This window comes from Mobula birostris, chromosome 2 (assembly GCF_030028105.1).
Source record: "Mobula birostris isolate sMobBir1 chromosome 2, sMobBir1.hap1, whole genome shotgun sequence".
NCBI lineage: Eukaryota > Metazoa > Chordata > Chondrichthyes > Myliobatiformes > Myliobatidae > Mobula > Mobula birostris.
In genome coordinates this window covers 137,094,090-137,110,181 of record NC_092371.1, presented here as the reverse complement: position 1 = coordinate 137,110,181, position 16,092 = coordinate 137,094,090, and the positions used below count along the sequence as shown (strand labels likewise).

Sequence of the window (16,092 nt, the reverse complement as noted above, 5' to 3'; positions counted from 1 at the left end):
CTGGATCCGGAGCAGGACCGGAGCCCAGAACAAGGCCGGGACTTGAGTCCGAGTCAAGGACAGGATCTGAGCCTGTCGAGGGAATTACAGCCAATTACAGCCCAGGAGCAAGGCCGGAGTCTTAGGCGCAGATGGGTCCAGGGCTGGAATAGACTGCTGGGTCGGGGGCAGGTGTGGTTTGAGGGTCGCAGGCAGGTCTCGATGGGGCGGTACCGGGGCCAGGATCAAAGCCTAATCCTAAGCCTAAGCCAGAGCTGGAGGCCTGCGCAACCACATGTCTACATCCCTCCCTGCAAATCCCAGGGAAGGGTCTTCCTCATCAAGCTGTTCTCTGTGGTGTACTGGATGGCATTTGTGCTCGGCACCATGATGTTGCTCTGGTTCTACACATTAGCACGCTGGTACTTCTCCATTGTGGCCATCTTTTTCATTCTGCAGGAACGGCTATTTGGGGGCATCGAGATAATGGAAATGGCTGCACAAAGGAGGGCTCAGCGCCACTCCAAGAAACACTGACCCTGCGGCTGTCTCGCTCGTCCATTTGTCCAATCCCAGATCTCCTTGCACTGGTCTGGACAATCCTGGAACTTCTCCCAAAGGTCTGGCCAATCCTGGGGCTTTCCCTAATGGTCCAGCTAATCCCAGGGCATCTCCCACTGGTCTGGCCAATCCTAGAGCTTCTCCCACTGGATTGGCTACTCCTGGTGCTTCTCCCATCAATTCAGCCAATCCTGGTGCTTCAACTGGTCCGGCCAGCCCTGGACTCCTTCCACTGGTCTGGCCAATTCTGGTGCCTCCATCCCCCGGATCAGCCAAACCTGGGATTTTCCCATCAATTTAGGCTGTCTTAGGGCTGTTCCCACAGGTGCAGCTAATACCGGGATGCCTCCTTCCAGTCCGGCCAGTCTTGAGGCATTAAATTATGGATCCACCAAATCCAGGGTCTTCTGACAATCTGTCCAGTCTTGGGCTTCATCCATTGATATTGCTGATCCCAGTAATTCAATCCATCCGCCCAGTTCCCGAATTACTCCTCTCAATCCGGCCAATACCAACAGAAGTCACATCATTTCTGCTAATCATGGGACACCATGCATAGGTCTGTCCAAAGGGAGACTGAACCTCAAACTACAGATGCTGGAAATCTGAGGTGAAGCCAGGTCACAATAGAACACCCAGCAGGTCAGGCAGCATCTGTGGAGTCAGGAGTATAGAGCACATTCTACAGAAGTCTGTCATTGCACAGATGTTGCCTGACTGGCTGAGTGTTTCTGGTGTCTGATCTGGGAGCAGAGTAGAGATGGGTCTCTCGCAGTGTGACAGAGTAGGGAGGAGAAGTGCTGCTTCACTATGACCCAGACTCCACTCTTTGTCCCATGGCTCTTACTCCAGCCTGGAATCAGGGAATAAATGCTCGGAGGCTGAGTGCCAATGGAAGCATCAGGCTGGAACAGCCACCGGCAGCTCAGGGTTAATGTGTTTCAGACTCATACCCCAGTTAAGGTCAGTGTATGCATTGGGTCCGTCCCTACTGAGGGTCAGAATGTATCTGGGACATGTCTTCTAGTGAGGGTTGGTGTGTGTGTATGGAGGGCCCGTCCCCCTGCGAGGTTGGTCTCTGTGTGTGGATGACCTGTTCTCCAGTGAGCGTGTGTGGGAGGGAGGGAGGGAGGGGGACCCCTTTGGTGAAGGTCCATGTGTGTGGGGGAGGGGAACCATCCTCAAATAGCATGCATGTGTGTATTCTCCCCCCCCCCCCCAGTAAGGGTCAGTGTGTGCTGTGTGGGACCCATCACCCAGTAAGGGTTGGGGTGTGTGTGGATCTGTACTGAGGTGGACAGGTCTGTTCCCGTGGTTTACAGTGTACAGTCTTGTACACTTGGAGACTGCTCACTGCTCTGTTGACCCTCTCTGTCCTTTTCCCTCCTATCAGGTCTGAGTCAAGCATGGGTTGTCTGTAATTTGTGTGTGCGTTTAATGTTAGGGACAAGAGGGTTCCCCTGTGCCAGCTGGTTTTGTTCTTTTGTGTGAGGGAGCAGTTTGCTGACTTTGCGTAGTGTTGGAAGAGAGAATCTCTCAGTTTGCTGGTTGTGTTGCATCTCTCTGGAGCTCTGCTAATATTTGAGTGAGCGATGGATATTTTGGGAGCCGTCTGCTGGCTCCTCTTTTCTTGCGGATTGTCTACTTTTTATGACAAACACTAACACCAATAAATACCTTCAGCTCTTCCTGCCTGTTTCATCAATGTCTCACTACAGCAAGGGGATCATCAACTTACCCCCCACCCCCCCACACTTCAGGTCTTGGGGTCATGTCATTGTTCCTGATAGGAGTCATGGGACAGGGCAGAGTGAAAGGTCACTCCCATCCACAGGGCTTTCCCTGGTTCTGTCCCGGAGTCTGCATTGGAAGATCTTACATCCTGGATGTATTCCAGATATTGGATGGCTCTCACGCACCTCTGGCCATGCAATCTTACCTCCTGGCTGGAAACTGCAGGTCACCTTGTACTTGGGTTAAGATTGGAACTACCTCAGCTGATTTCTCCATTTACTAAAGGTATGGAGCAACATGGTGGATCCAGAGTACTGGTATGTTAATCCCAAGGTCACCTTTTGAATCCTGTCTCAGCATCTGCAGAATTAAAATTCAAGCAATAAAATAGGACATTGAGATTAAAAGTCATTCTTGGCGACAGTAGGTATGACACTGGTGTGTGTTTGGTTTATGGAGAGAAGCCTGCAATTCACACCATTCCTTGATCTCTATCACAGAGGTGCAAACAATTTATCTGTAGATGCCTGACTTGATGCAGGCTGATTAACATAACCCCATTATTTTCTGTTGATTAAACATAGGCCTACAAGACCTACCGCTTGCTTGTTTACAACAAGGAGTCAAGAAAGGAATATTTGTTAGAAGTTTAACTTTGTCACAAACAACTCGAACTCTTTGGAACAGTCATGCTTCTGTGCTAGAAAACTGAGGTTAGCAGTAAGCCTCTTGGGCCCTGGGGAGTGAATATCCACCTTAAATCTGTGCTCTCTTGTCTTGGACACCTGCACATGGGAAAAGGATTTTGACAATTTACCCCGATAACAGATTCCTCTGCTCCAGGGAGAATAACTTATCCAGATGCTCTATCAAGCCAACATTGTATCCTCTCCCGTGCAATCACACATCCTTCCTATAGAGTGGTGACCAGAACTGTATGCAGTGCTCCAGCTGTAGTCTAACCAGATTCTGGACTAGTTCCTGAGGATTGGAGGGTGGCTAATGTAACCCCACTTTTTAAAAAAGGAGGGAGAGAGAAACTGGGGAATTATAGACCGGTTAGCCTAACGTCGGTGGTGGGGAAACTGCTGGAGTCAGTTATCATAGATGTGATAACAGCACATTTGGAAAGCGGTGAAATCATCGGACAAAGTCAGCATGGATTTGTGAAAGGAAAATCATGTCTGACGAATCTCATAGAATTTTTTGAGGATGTAACTAGCAGAGTGGATAGGGGAGAACCAGTGGATGTGGTATATTTGGATTTTCAAAAGGCTTTTGACAAGGTCCCACACAGGAGATTAGTGTGCAAACTTAAAGCACACGGTATTGGGGGGTAAGGTATTGATGTGGATAGAGAATTGGTTAGCAGACAGGAAGCAAAGAGTGGGAATAAATGGGACCTTTTCAGAATGGCAGGCAGTGACTAGTGGGGTACCGCAAGGCTCAGTGCTGGGACCCCAGTTGTTTACAATATATATTAATGACTTGGATGAGGGAATTAAATGCAGCATCTCCAAGTTTGCGGATGACACGAAGCTGGGCAGCAGTGTTAGCTGTGAGGAGGATGCAGGGTGACTTGGATAGGTTGGGTGAGTGGGCAAATTCATGGCAGATGCAATTTAATGTGGATAAATGTGAAGTTATCCACTTTGGTGGCAAAAATAGGAAAACAGATTATTATCTGAACGGTGGCCGATTAGGAAAAGGGGAGGTGCAACGAGACCTGGGTGTCATTATACACCAGTCATTGAAAGTGGGCATGCAGGTACAGCAGGCGGTGAAAAAGGCGAATGGTATGCTGGCATTTATAGCGAGAGGATTCGAGTACAGGAGCAGGGAGGTACTACTGCAGTTGTACAAGGCCTTGGTGAGACCACACCTGGAGTATTGTGTGCAGTTTTGGTCCCCTAATCTGAGGAAAGACATCCTTGCCATAGAGGGAGTACAAAGAAGGTTCACCAGATTGATTCCTGGGATGGCAGGACTTTCACATGAAGAAAGGCTGAATCAACTAGGCTTGTACTCATTGGAATTTAGAAGATTGAGGGGGGATCTGATTGAAATGTATAAAGTCCTAAAGGGATTGGACAGGCTAGATGCAGGAAGATTGTTCCCGATGTTGGGGAAGTCCAGAACGAGGGGTCACAGTTTGAGGATAAAGGGGAAGCCTTTTAGGACTGAGATGAGGAAAAACTTCTTCACACAGAGAGTGGTGAATCTGTGGAATTCTCTGCCACAGGAAACAGTTGAGGCCAGTTCATTGGCTATATTTAAGAGGGAGTTAGATATGGCTCTTGTGGCTAAAGGGATCAGGGGGTATGGAGAGAAGGCAGGTACAGGGTTGTGAGTTGGATGATCAGCCATGATCATACTGAATGGCGGTGCAGGCTGGAAGGGCTGAATGGCCTACTCCTGCACCTATTTTCTATGTTCTATGTCCCAGCTTTTATATTCTGTCTCCCAGATGATGAACACAACCATTCCAAGTGCCTTCTTTGAGGTTTCTGCTGAAAACCTCATTATTAATTGGTGAGTATCTCCTGGTTATGACACCAGCATATAACTCACTTCCAGGGACCTATAATTCTACATATAATTCAACTCCCAAACCCTTGGATTAGATACCAGCTTGTAACGCACTCCCAAAGATCTCTATTTCTCTTTAAATCTCCCTCCTCCAACCCCTTGATTTGATTCCAGCCGTTAACAAGATCCCAGGGTATCCGCTGGTCTGTACATAAACCCCTGAACCCTTGGATTAGATCCCAGCCTGCAACCAATTTTCAAGGATCTGATATTCTACATATAAATGTCACTTGGTCAAATCCCAACCTGTTGTGCTGTAGTTGTTAATTGGTTATATGGTAACCTATCAGGGGATTTATTTTTCTATATATAAACCCGACCGAATGCCCTCTGTTTCTCTTCTCTCTCCTCCCCCTCCCTTCTCTCTCTCCCTCCTCTTCTCTCTCTCTCTCCCTCCCCCTCCCCTCTCTCCGTCCCCCTCCCCCCTCTCTCCCTCCCCTCCCCCTCTCTCCCTCCCCCCTTCTCTCTCCCTCTCTCCCCCTCCCTCCCTCTCTCTCCCCCTCCTCCCTCCCTCTCTCTCCCCTGTGGTGTGAAATGGTGTTGATGGGTGGCTGGTTTGGAGAGAGACGGTTAATGATTAGAGAAGGTGAGATGTGATTATCAATGCCGTACAATGTGGTAGAGAAAGAGTGAAACTTTTTGATTTGGAGATACAAGCCTACAGAAGGTAGAACCTGGAGCAACACAAGATGCTGGAGGAGTTCTACAGTTCAGGTAGCATCTATGAGAGAAAGCTGACAGTTGGCGATTCACGTCAAGACCCTTCACCTGGATTGAAAGATAGAGTCAAGATAGCCAGTACAAAGAAGTGAAGGGTGGATCAAAAGCTGGCGGGGGATCAGTGGATCCAGGAGAGGAGGTGCATATTGGCAAATGGATCAGGTAGGGAGGGAAGGGTACAGATGGTCATGGGGGCACTATAGGTGAGGGTAGGCAGATGGGAACTTTGGGTTCCCAGTAGGTGAAGAATGTGGATATCGTGTACTTGAAGAAAGGGGTACTGAGATTAAAGAAATGGACATGGTAGTTGGGAGTGTGGTTTAGAGAGAACAGGTTGTGTGAGAGCACCTGGGTAGATCAGAAGCAGAGAATCACTTGCCTGTGTTACCTCTGTATCCTTCTATATTTGGTGTCTGTTTGACTCTCTTAAGCGAAGTGACTGAATTTGATTCCACCATATTATGCAGTGATGCAGTTTTGAAAGTTAAACCTTATAATCCTTACAACTGCTGAGTGACTAGAGCTGCATACAGCATTCAAAATGCAGTCTCACTGATGATGTAACCTGATTTCCCAATTCCTGTCATCAGTGCCTTGACTGATGAAGGAAAGCATGCCAAAAGTCTTCCTCATGACCCAGTCCCCGATAGAACTTCTTTATCTCACATTAACTTTACTTATCTTTTCCACTTTTGGAAAAAGGGTAACCCTGGGAAACATTTTTAAATGTTTCTATTAAGCTGCATTGCACTTTCCTTTTCCTTATCTGTACCATGATCCTCTGCTGAATTCTTAACTTAACCATTCATCAGCTTCAGTGCCTTTTGTGTCAGCCTGTTCCTTTAACAAGGCTGGCCCATTTTTCCTATTGCTGCCTCTTACCTTGAGATGTATATTATCTGCAAACTAAATTTTAATCATCAAAAGTTAGCCATTGCTGGTTTACTGTGATATTTTTTCATAAGACCATAAGAACATTCCGCCCATGGAGTCTGCTTCACCAATCTGTCATGGCTGATACATTATCACTCTCAACCCCATTCTCCTGCCATCTCCCCTTAATCTATGATGCCTAAATCAAGAACCTCTCAATCTCTGCTTTAAATATACTCAATGACTTGGCCTTCATAGCTTTCTGTGGCAATAAATTCCACCAATTCACTACCCTCTGGCTAAAGAAATTCCTCATTCTTTAAATAGATGTCCTTTTATTCTGAGGCTGTGCTCTCTGGTCCTAGACTCACTCCCTATAGGAAACGTCCTCTCCACATCCAGTGTATCAATATTTGATGTTTCAGATCCCCTCTCATTCTTTTAAGTTTCAGCAAGTACAGGCCCAGGGCCATCAAATGCTCCTCATACGTTAAGCCTTTCATTCTCATGAACCTCCTCTGGACCGTCTTCAATGCAAGTACATCTTTTCTTGGAAAAGAGGCCCAAAATTGCATACAGTACTCAGTGTGGTCTGACTAATGCCTTATAAAGCCTCAGCATTACATCCTTGCTTTTATGTTCTCGTCCTCTTGAAATGAATGCTAACATTGTATTTGCCTTCCTTATTACCGACTTAACCCGCAAGTTAATCTTTAGGGAATCTTACACGAGAACTCCCAAGTCCCCTTGCACCTCTGATTTTTGAATATTTTCTTTATATAGAAAATAGTCTATGCCTTTATTCCTTATACCAAAGTCCATGACTGTACTATATACAACACTATATTACGTCTGTCATTTCTTTGCCCATTCTCCCAATCTGCCCAAGTCCTTCTGCAGACTCCCTGCTTCCTCAACACTACCTACCCTCCCATCTATCTTCACCTCATCTACAAACTTGACACAAGGCCATCAGTTCTGTCATCTGAATTGTTGACATATAACATGAAAAAAGTGGTCCCAATACTACCGCTTGTGGTACACCACTAGTCACTGGCAGCCAACCAGAAAAGGCCCCCTTTATTCCCACTCTTTGCCTCCTGTTAGTCAGTCAATCTTCTATCCATGCTAGTATCTTTCCTGTAATGCCATGGGCTCTTATCTTGTTAAGCAGCCTCATATGCAGCATCTTGTCAAAGGCCTTCTGAAAATCCAAGCACACAACATCCACTGATTCTCCTTTATCTCTTTTGCTTGTTATTTCCTCAAAGAATACCAACAGATTTGACAGGCAAAATAGGAAACTATGCTGACTGTGGCCTATTTTATCATGTGCCTCCAAGTGCCCTGAAATGTCATTCTTAATAATGGACTCCAACATCTTCCAAACCACTGAAGTCAGGCTAACCAGCCTATAATTTCATTTTTTTTCTGCCTTCCTCCTTTCTTAAAGAGTGGAGGTACATTTGCAATTTTCCATTCATCTGGAACTATTCCATAATTTAGTGATTCTTAAAAGATCATTACTAATGAGTCCACAATCTCTTTCAGAACCTGGGGTGTAGTCCATCTGGTCCAGGTGACTTTTCTATCTTCACACCTTTCAGCTTCCCAAGCACCTTTTCCTTAGTAATAGCAAATGCCTCACTACTGTCTCTCAAATTTCTGATACTCTTTGTGTCTTCCACAGTGAAGACTGATGCAAAATACTTATTAAGTTCTTCTGCCATTGCTATCTCTCGAATATCATTTTTCCAGTGATCTGATATCCATGTACTGCAAAGGTGTCAGCACGACTTTGTGTGTGGGAAATCACATCTTACAAATTTGGTTGAGTTTTTTTTTTGAAGAGGTTGCTAAGAAGGTTGTTGAGGGCAGGGTGGTAGAAATTGTGTACATGAACTTTAGCAAGCCATTTTGGTTGGCTGATCCATAAGGTTAGGTGACATTGGATTCAGGGCAAAGTAGCCAATTGGATACAAAATGGATTTGATGGTGGAAGAGGCTTTTTCAGACTGGAGGCTGGAGAGTCACAGGTATTGGTGCTGAATTCACTTTTGTTTGTCATGTATTTTAAAGATTTGGATGAGAATGTAGGTGAGTGGTTAGTCAGTTTGTGGGTGACACCAACGTTGCTGGTGTAGTGGACAGTGAAGAAGGCTATCTAAGATTATGACGGGATCTTAATTGGCTGGGTCTGTGGGCTGATGGAATAAATTTAGAAAAATGTGAGGTATTGCATTTTTGTGAGACCAACCAGGACAAGACTTACACAGTAAATGATAGAGCTGTGGGGAGCGTTGTAGAACAGAGAGACTTACGGATTGACATGCTGGTCTTCTGGTCAGAATAGTAAGTACAGGAGTTGTCATGTTAACGTGATGTTGGCAAAGCCACATTTGGAGTATTGCATACAGTTCTGGTCACCCTGTTATAGAAAGGTGTCCTTAAATTGAAGAGGGTGTGAAAAAGGATGTTACCAGGACTGGAGGGTTTGAGTTATAAGATCTGGAGGGACTTTTATCCCTGGAATATAGGGGAGGCCTAAGAGTTATCGTATTAAACAATGAGAGGTACTGTATAGATGAGGTGAATGTTCATAGTCTTTTCCACAAGGAAGGAAAGTCCACAGATTTAAAGGTGAGAGGGGAAAGATTTAAAAGAGATCTGAGAGGCAAGTTTTATCACACAAATGGTTCAAAGTACAAATACATTATACAACCTCATTTCCTTACAGACAAACCTTAAAGACCCCATTTAAAAAAAAAGGTCTGACAAACACCCAAAGTGCAGAGAGAGGAAAAAAAAAGTCGTGCAAACAATAAAAGTAAGCAAATAGCATTTAGAATGAAAGCCTGAGAGCAGCCAGAACAGGCCCACAGCCCCAGCCTGGGTTCATCACATAGTGGAGTAAACATCACCGAGCCTGGAACTCCCGAAGCAGACCCACAGCCCCAGCCTGGGTTCATCACATAGTGGAGTAAACATCACGGAGCCTGGAACTGCCAGAACAGGCCCACAGCCCCAGCCTGGGTTCATCACATAGTGGAGTAAACATCACGGAGCCTGGAACTGCCGAAACAGACCCACAGCCCCAGCCTGGGTTCATCACATAGTGGAGTAAACATCACTGAGCCTGGAACTGCCGAAACAGACCCACAGCCCCAGCCTGGGTTCAGTGCAGAGCAGAAGAAACTTTGCGGAGCAGCAAGTAGAAACAGCCCAACCCTTGCCCCTGGTCTCAACACCCTGCTTTTTCAATCTCTATGGCCCAGCATTTAAATCATCTTCACATTGGGGCATTCCTCTTAGGACCGGCGCCCGGTGGTGGGTATATGGAATGAACTGCTTGAAACCCATTTCCCCCAAGTGCGGAGGTTGGGGGAAGGGGTGGAGTTCCCCACTACAGCAGCCAATCTGTGGATAAATTGGGGTGTGAGCTGGGAATAGGACTGGGTCCAGAGGGGGGCAGTTGGTGTTTTGAGGAGTTTGATGGGTGAGGTAGGGCAGGGGATTGACTATGAATGAACTGATGATCTGGGATGTAGGACTGTGGATTTATCTAACAGATGAGAAATTGCAAAGCTGTAGGATGTTGAGTGATCTGGGACTCCCAGTGTAAGGTTCACAGAAGGCTGGCAATGCAGGTACAGCAAGTAATTATGTAGAAAGTGCTGTTGTTTACTGTCAGGGGAATTTAATCCAGGGGTAGGAAGGTTAGGTTTCAGTTAAGACATGGGTCAGACCTATATCTAGAGTATTGTGTACACTGCTGGCCTCCTTATTTAAGGTTGTCTATGTGTAGAGCCACACAAGATGGGTGGAATCGTAAATTACTATTTATTAACTGTATTTACTGTAGAGAGGGTCACGAAAGTTCAGGAATTCAGGGAAGAAAACAGTGATATCTTGGAACATATCCTCATTACAAAAGAGGAGATGTTGGCATCCTAAAGGACGTTAATGTGGACACGTTCCCAGAACTTGACCAAGTGTATCCTGAGAAATTTGAGGGAAGGTAGAGAACAAGAAATAGGAGCAGGAGTCGGCCATCTGGCTTGTCCAGCCTGCTCCGCCATTCAGTAAGATCCTTATTGACTTGACCATGGACTCATTTCTACCTACTCGCCTTTTCCCCATCACTCTTAAATAGCAGAGGTCCTGAGAGAGAGATATGTCATTATTAGTCACTGGCGAACTAACAGAAGACCAGAGGATGGCTAATATTGTGCCTTTATTTATGAAGGGCTGTAACAACAGGCAGGTGAGCCTAACAACTGTGGTGTGAAAGTGACTGGAGGGAGTTCCAAGAGACAGAACCTACCTGTATTTTGGAAAGAAGTGATTAGGGATAGCCAGGATGGCTTTGTGTGTGGGAAATCGTATCTCACATATTTGAGTTTTTTGGAGAGGTAACAAAGAGGATTGACGAGGGCAGGGCAGTGGACTTCAGCAAGGCTTTTGACAAGGTCCTGAAGATGAGGTTACATGGGGTCCAGGGTGCATCCAAAATTGGTTTGGTGGTGGGAGACGGAGGGTGGATTTTTAACTTGGGGGCCTGTGTCCCAGGGATTGTTGCTGGGTCCAATGTCATTAGTCAACTACGTCAATGATTTGGATGATGATGTTGCTACTGTGGTTATCTAAAGTACGAAGGGATTGAGATGAGCCTGCAAAGCAGGCCTGAGTATAGCAAATGGACTTTAACTCTTCTTTAATTTATTGAGATGGAGCGTAGAATGGACCCCTCCAGCCCAATGACCTGCACTGCCAGGCAGCCCATCTATTTAACCCTAACCTAACCACAGGGCAATTTACAATGACCAATTCACCCACTAACCTGTATGTCTTTGGACTGCAGGAGGAAACCAGGGAACCCGGAGGAAACCCGTGTACTCACGGGGAGAACGTACAGACGGTGCGGGAGATGAACCCTGAACTCCAGAGCTGTAATGGCACTGTGCTAACCACTACGAGAAGATTGAAATGTCAGGGCATGACTCGCACAGTAAATGGTAGTGGCCAGCAGACTGATGTAGAGCAGGGGTACCTAGTTCCCTGAAATTGGGGGCACATGTGGACAGGATGGTGAAGTAAGCACTTGGTAAGTTTATCTTCAGCAGTACAAGAGTTGGCATGTCATGTTACAGCTGTACAAGACATTTGTGAGACTATTCTTGGAGTTCTGTGTGCAGTCCTGCTCGCCCAGCCACGTGATTAAGCCAGAAAAGGTGCAGTAAATATTCGGCAGGATCTGCAATTACAAGGAGAGACTGAATAGCCTGGGACTGTTTTCCTCAAAGGGCTGAGGGGTGATCTTACAGAGATTTATAAAATCATGAGGGGCATGGATATGGTGAATGGTCACACTCTTTTGCCAGGGTTGGGGAGTCTAAAACAACATAGAATATGACACAGGAGCATGCCCTTCAGCCCATCCTGTCTGTGCTGACCATGACGTCAAATTAAGCTCATGTTTTTCCTTGTACATGATTCATATCCCTCCATTGACAGTAAGAGTAATGAAGTCATGATGCAGCTTTGTAAAACTATGGTCAGGCTGCACTTGCTACTGTATGCGTTACCAGTCACTGCATTACAGGAAGGACGTGGAAACTTCGGAGAGGGGGCAAAGGAGGTTTAATAGGATGTTACCTGTATGAGAGGGTACGCACTACAAGGAGAAGTTGGACAAACTTGGGTTGTTTCCTCTGAGTGTCCGATATCTTCAAATGAGGACAGAGTCATCAAATGATAGGGTATTACTCTTACATTCAGTGAGTAAACCAACAAAGACAAGCACGTCGTACACCACCCTTACCACAGCATCTACTTACATGGCCACTTTCAGGGAGCTGTGAACTTGGACCCCAAGTTTTCACTGTACGTCAGTCCTGCAATTTATTGTACTTTACCCTGACATTTGACCTCTCAATGTGCAACACCTCACACTTGGCCAGATTAAACTCCATCTCTCCACCCATGATCTACATCCTCAGGCAATCTTCTACTTTGTCTGCTCCACCGCCAGTCTTTGTATCACCTGTAAACTTACTAATGCACCCACCTATATTTTCCTCCAAGTCATTGGTATCTATATATCACAGACAACAGAGGTCCCAGCACTGATCCCTGTAGAATACCACAGGGCAAGGACTTCCAAACAAAATAAAACCGCTTTCAAATCTCGTACTAGCTCTTCTTTCAGTTAGTCCTGATGAAGAGTCTCGGCCTGAAACGTCGACTGTACCTCTTCCTATAGATGTTGCCTGGCCCGCTGCGTTCACCAGCACTTTGTGCATGTGGCTGCCCACTCTACCACTACCTTTTTGTCTTTGTCACTGATGACTTCAAACTACCAAATCACTGTGGCGTTAATAAAATGTACTAATCTGTGCAGTGCAGTTGGTGTGGACCTCAGTCAGTTCATGGGCAAGATTCCGCATGGGAAACTGATTGAAAAGGTTACCTCCTGGGATCCTGGGAGAGTTGGCAAACTGGACCAGAAATTGGTTTGGTAATAAAAGGCAGTGGATGATGGTGGAGAGTTGTTCTGTGATTGGAAGCCTGTGACCATCAGTGAGCCTCAGGGATCAGTCCTGGGACCTTTACATTTTGTTACTTAGATTAATGACCTGGGAGTGAAGGACTATCAAAATCTGGTTTATCTTCACTGCCACGTCATGGAGCTTATTGCTTTTTGGCAGCCATAGCACCATTTCTATGTGCAAGTTTAAAAATAAATAAAAGGAATAGCAAGCTAGTCTTTATGGATAATTCAGAAATCTGACAACACAGGCAAAGAAGCTTCTCCTCAGACACTGAATGTGAGTTTTCAGTCTCTTGTACCTCCTCCCTGATGGTAGTAACAAGAGGAAATCACGTCCTGGATGGCAAGGGTCCTTAATGATGAATGCTACCTTCTCGTAAAAGTAGTGGATACAGCGGGCAAATCTCTTCCCACCATTTGAGCACATTTACAAGGAGCGTTGTCACAGGAAAGCAATATCCATTGTCAGGGACCCCCACCATCCAAACCATGCTCTCTTCTCACCGCTGCCATCAGGAAGGAGGTATAGGAGCTTCAGGACCCACACCACCAGGTTCAGGAACTGTTGTTACCCATCAATCATCAGGCTCTTGAACCAGAGGGGGACGACTTCACTCATCCCAAGACTGAACTGTTCTCACAACCTATGCATTCACTTTCAAGGACTCTTCATCTCATGTTCTCAATATTTATTGCTTACTATTATTATTATTATTGTTTGTTTTTTACTTTTTGTATTTGCAGTTTGTTGTCTTGTGTAGATTGGTTGTTCATCCATCTTGTGTGTACAGTCTTCATTGATTCTATCGTGTTTTGTATTTCCCGGTTTATATTTTTACTGTTATGCTGTATGTATATCATTCTGGCAGCTCTGTAAGAGCAGTCTGTTCTGTTTTCATGCTTGTTTGGGATACTGTTGAAGAACAGAGAGGAGAAACGTGTGCCATCCAATTAGAATGGTCAGATTAAGGGGAGGTTTCTCTGGTGAGGGACACTAAGGTTGGGCTTCAGGCATTTGTTCAAGATGGATTGGGAGTGACATTTGGAAGGTGGTGTGTGAGGGCCCAGTGCGTGAGTGACAGAGAAGTTCCAGATGAGCTCCAACTAGTGCACATTTGACTGTTTAATTAGAATGGGCCCTTTCTGTTTGTTATTCTTTACTAACCCTTTAGTTAAGATTCATAAATATAATTCCTTTAATCGTATGCTGTGTACTGTCTGTTATTTTGCGGCATTAATTTGTGACAGGGTAGTAAATGACACAGCATCCACACAAACGGAGGCTTGGGGTGGGATCAAGCACGCCTCAATCTAATGAGTTTGGCGGGGCCAGAGGTTGTCTTCCCTCGACTTACGCAGCCAAGGAAACCAGGGTGTTTCATGTGAATGCCCGCAAGACAATGAACCTCAGGGTAGTATCTGGTGACATACTGTTTATGTACTTTGACAATAAATTTACCTTGAAGTACTGCCTCTTGAAGATGTCCTCGATGGTGAAGTTGGTTGTACCTGTGATGGGGCTGCCTCAGTCTCCATTCTTGCAGATGTCCTCGATGGTGGTGATGCTGACAGTGTGGAGGACAGTTGTACACTAGAGATGTCACTATTGGATGGGATTTAATCCAGGTTAGTGTGAGGTGAAACACTTTGGGAAAAGTGATATGGGTAAGTGGTAGGTCCCTGGAGAGTACAGAGGAACAGAGGTACCTTGGTGTAGAAGTCCAAAGATCCCTGAAGGTGGCAACTACATAGACAGGGGACACCTCCTTCACTGGGTGGGCACAGAATCCAAGATCAGGGACATCTTGGTACAAGTGAAATTCCTCAAAGGTGCTGAAGCTGGAAATCTAAAGCCGAGGCAGAAATTGCACGAAACACTCAGCAGGTCGGGCCATATCTGTGGGGAGAGAAGCAGAGTCATTGTTTGTTTCTGTTTGTGGTTTTGATTGTAGTACAAACTAAAACAATACTTGAGTTTACACCTAAAGTACTATGTACAGTTCTGATCCCACACTATGGGAAGGATGGAACTGTACTGGAGAGGGAGCAGGGGTAATTACCAGGACATTCCCTGGGATGGAAGGTTGAATTGACTTCATTTTTTACATTCTTCACATACATGAGGAGGAAAAAATTTTTACGTTACGACTCTGTCTAAATGTGCAATTTATAGTAACTTGTAATAAATAGTATGTACAACAGGACAGTCAATATAGCATAGAAATACAATTGTATCAGTATGTATTAATCAGTCTGATGGCCTGGTGGAAGAAGCTGACCCGAAGCCTGCTGGTCCTGGCTTTTATGCTGTGGTACCGTTTCCCGGATGTAGCAGCTGGAACAGTTTGTGGTTGGGGTGACTTGGGTCCCCAATGATCCTTCAGGCCCTTTTTGCACACCTGTCACTGTAAATGTCCTGAATAGAGGGAAGTTCACATATACAGATGTGCTGGGCTGTCCGTATCACTCTCTGCAGAGTCCTGTGATTGAGGGAAGTACAGTTCCCATACCAGGCAGTGATGCAGCCAGTCAGGATGCTCTCAATTGTGCCCCTGTAGAAAGTTCTTATGATTTGGGAACTCATGCCAAAATTCCTCAACCGTCTGAGGTGAAAGAAGCTTATTTCACCACACAGCCGGTATGTACAGACCATGTGAGATCCTTGGTGATGTTTATGCTGAGGAACTTAAAGCTGTTCACCCTCTCAACCCCAGATCCATTGGTGTCAATAGGGCTTAGTTGTCTCCATTCCTCCTGTAGTCCCTAAACAGATCCTTTGTTTTGCAACATTGAGGGAAAGGTTGTTTTCTAGACACCACTGTGTCAGGGTGATGACTTCTCTGTAGGCTGCCTCATTGTTATTTGAGATAAGGCCAATCAATGTAGTATAGTCAGCAAATTATTGCAGTTATGAGGAAAGACTGCAGAGGACAGGCAATATTGAACTAGGATGTTCCCTGGGATGGAGGATTTCAATGAAGAAAGACTGCAAAGGCTTGTCTATTTCCCTTGGAGAAGATGAACCTGATAGAGGCAATCAAAATCATCAGCAGCTGAGGGATGCTAGGCCGTAAGACACTTTCCCA

The 16,092-nt window shown here is 45.6% G+C and overlaps 1 protein-coding gene and 1 long non-coding RNA gene across 2 annotated transcripts in view; one reads left to right on the top strand and one right to left on the bottom strand.

Moving 5' to 3' along the window:
- The window catches only part of lclat1 (lysocardiolipin acyltransferase 1), a 49,699-nt gene extending 47,471 nt beyond the window's left edge, over positions 1–2,228 (top strand). The window contains exon 6 of the mRNA XM_072249157.1: positions 1–2,228. This exon is cut by the window's left edge and continues 323 nt beyond it. Coding sequence (XP_072105258.1) covers positions 1–516 — 516 coding nt within the window. The 3' untranslated portion in view covers positions 517–2,228.
- A 320-nt stretch (positions 2,229–2,548) lies between these two features.
- On the bottom strand, positions 2,549–14,898 carry LOC140191613 (uncharacterized). Its single transcript, XR_011883859.1, has 3 exons — positions 14,714–14,898; positions 14,466–14,609; positions 2,549–2,634 (listed from the first exon to the last, which is right to left on the bottom strand). It is a non-coding gene; the product is annotated as an uncharacterized lncRNA (long non-coding RNA).
- Between the last annotated feature and the right edge of the window lie 1,194 nt (positions 14,899–16,092).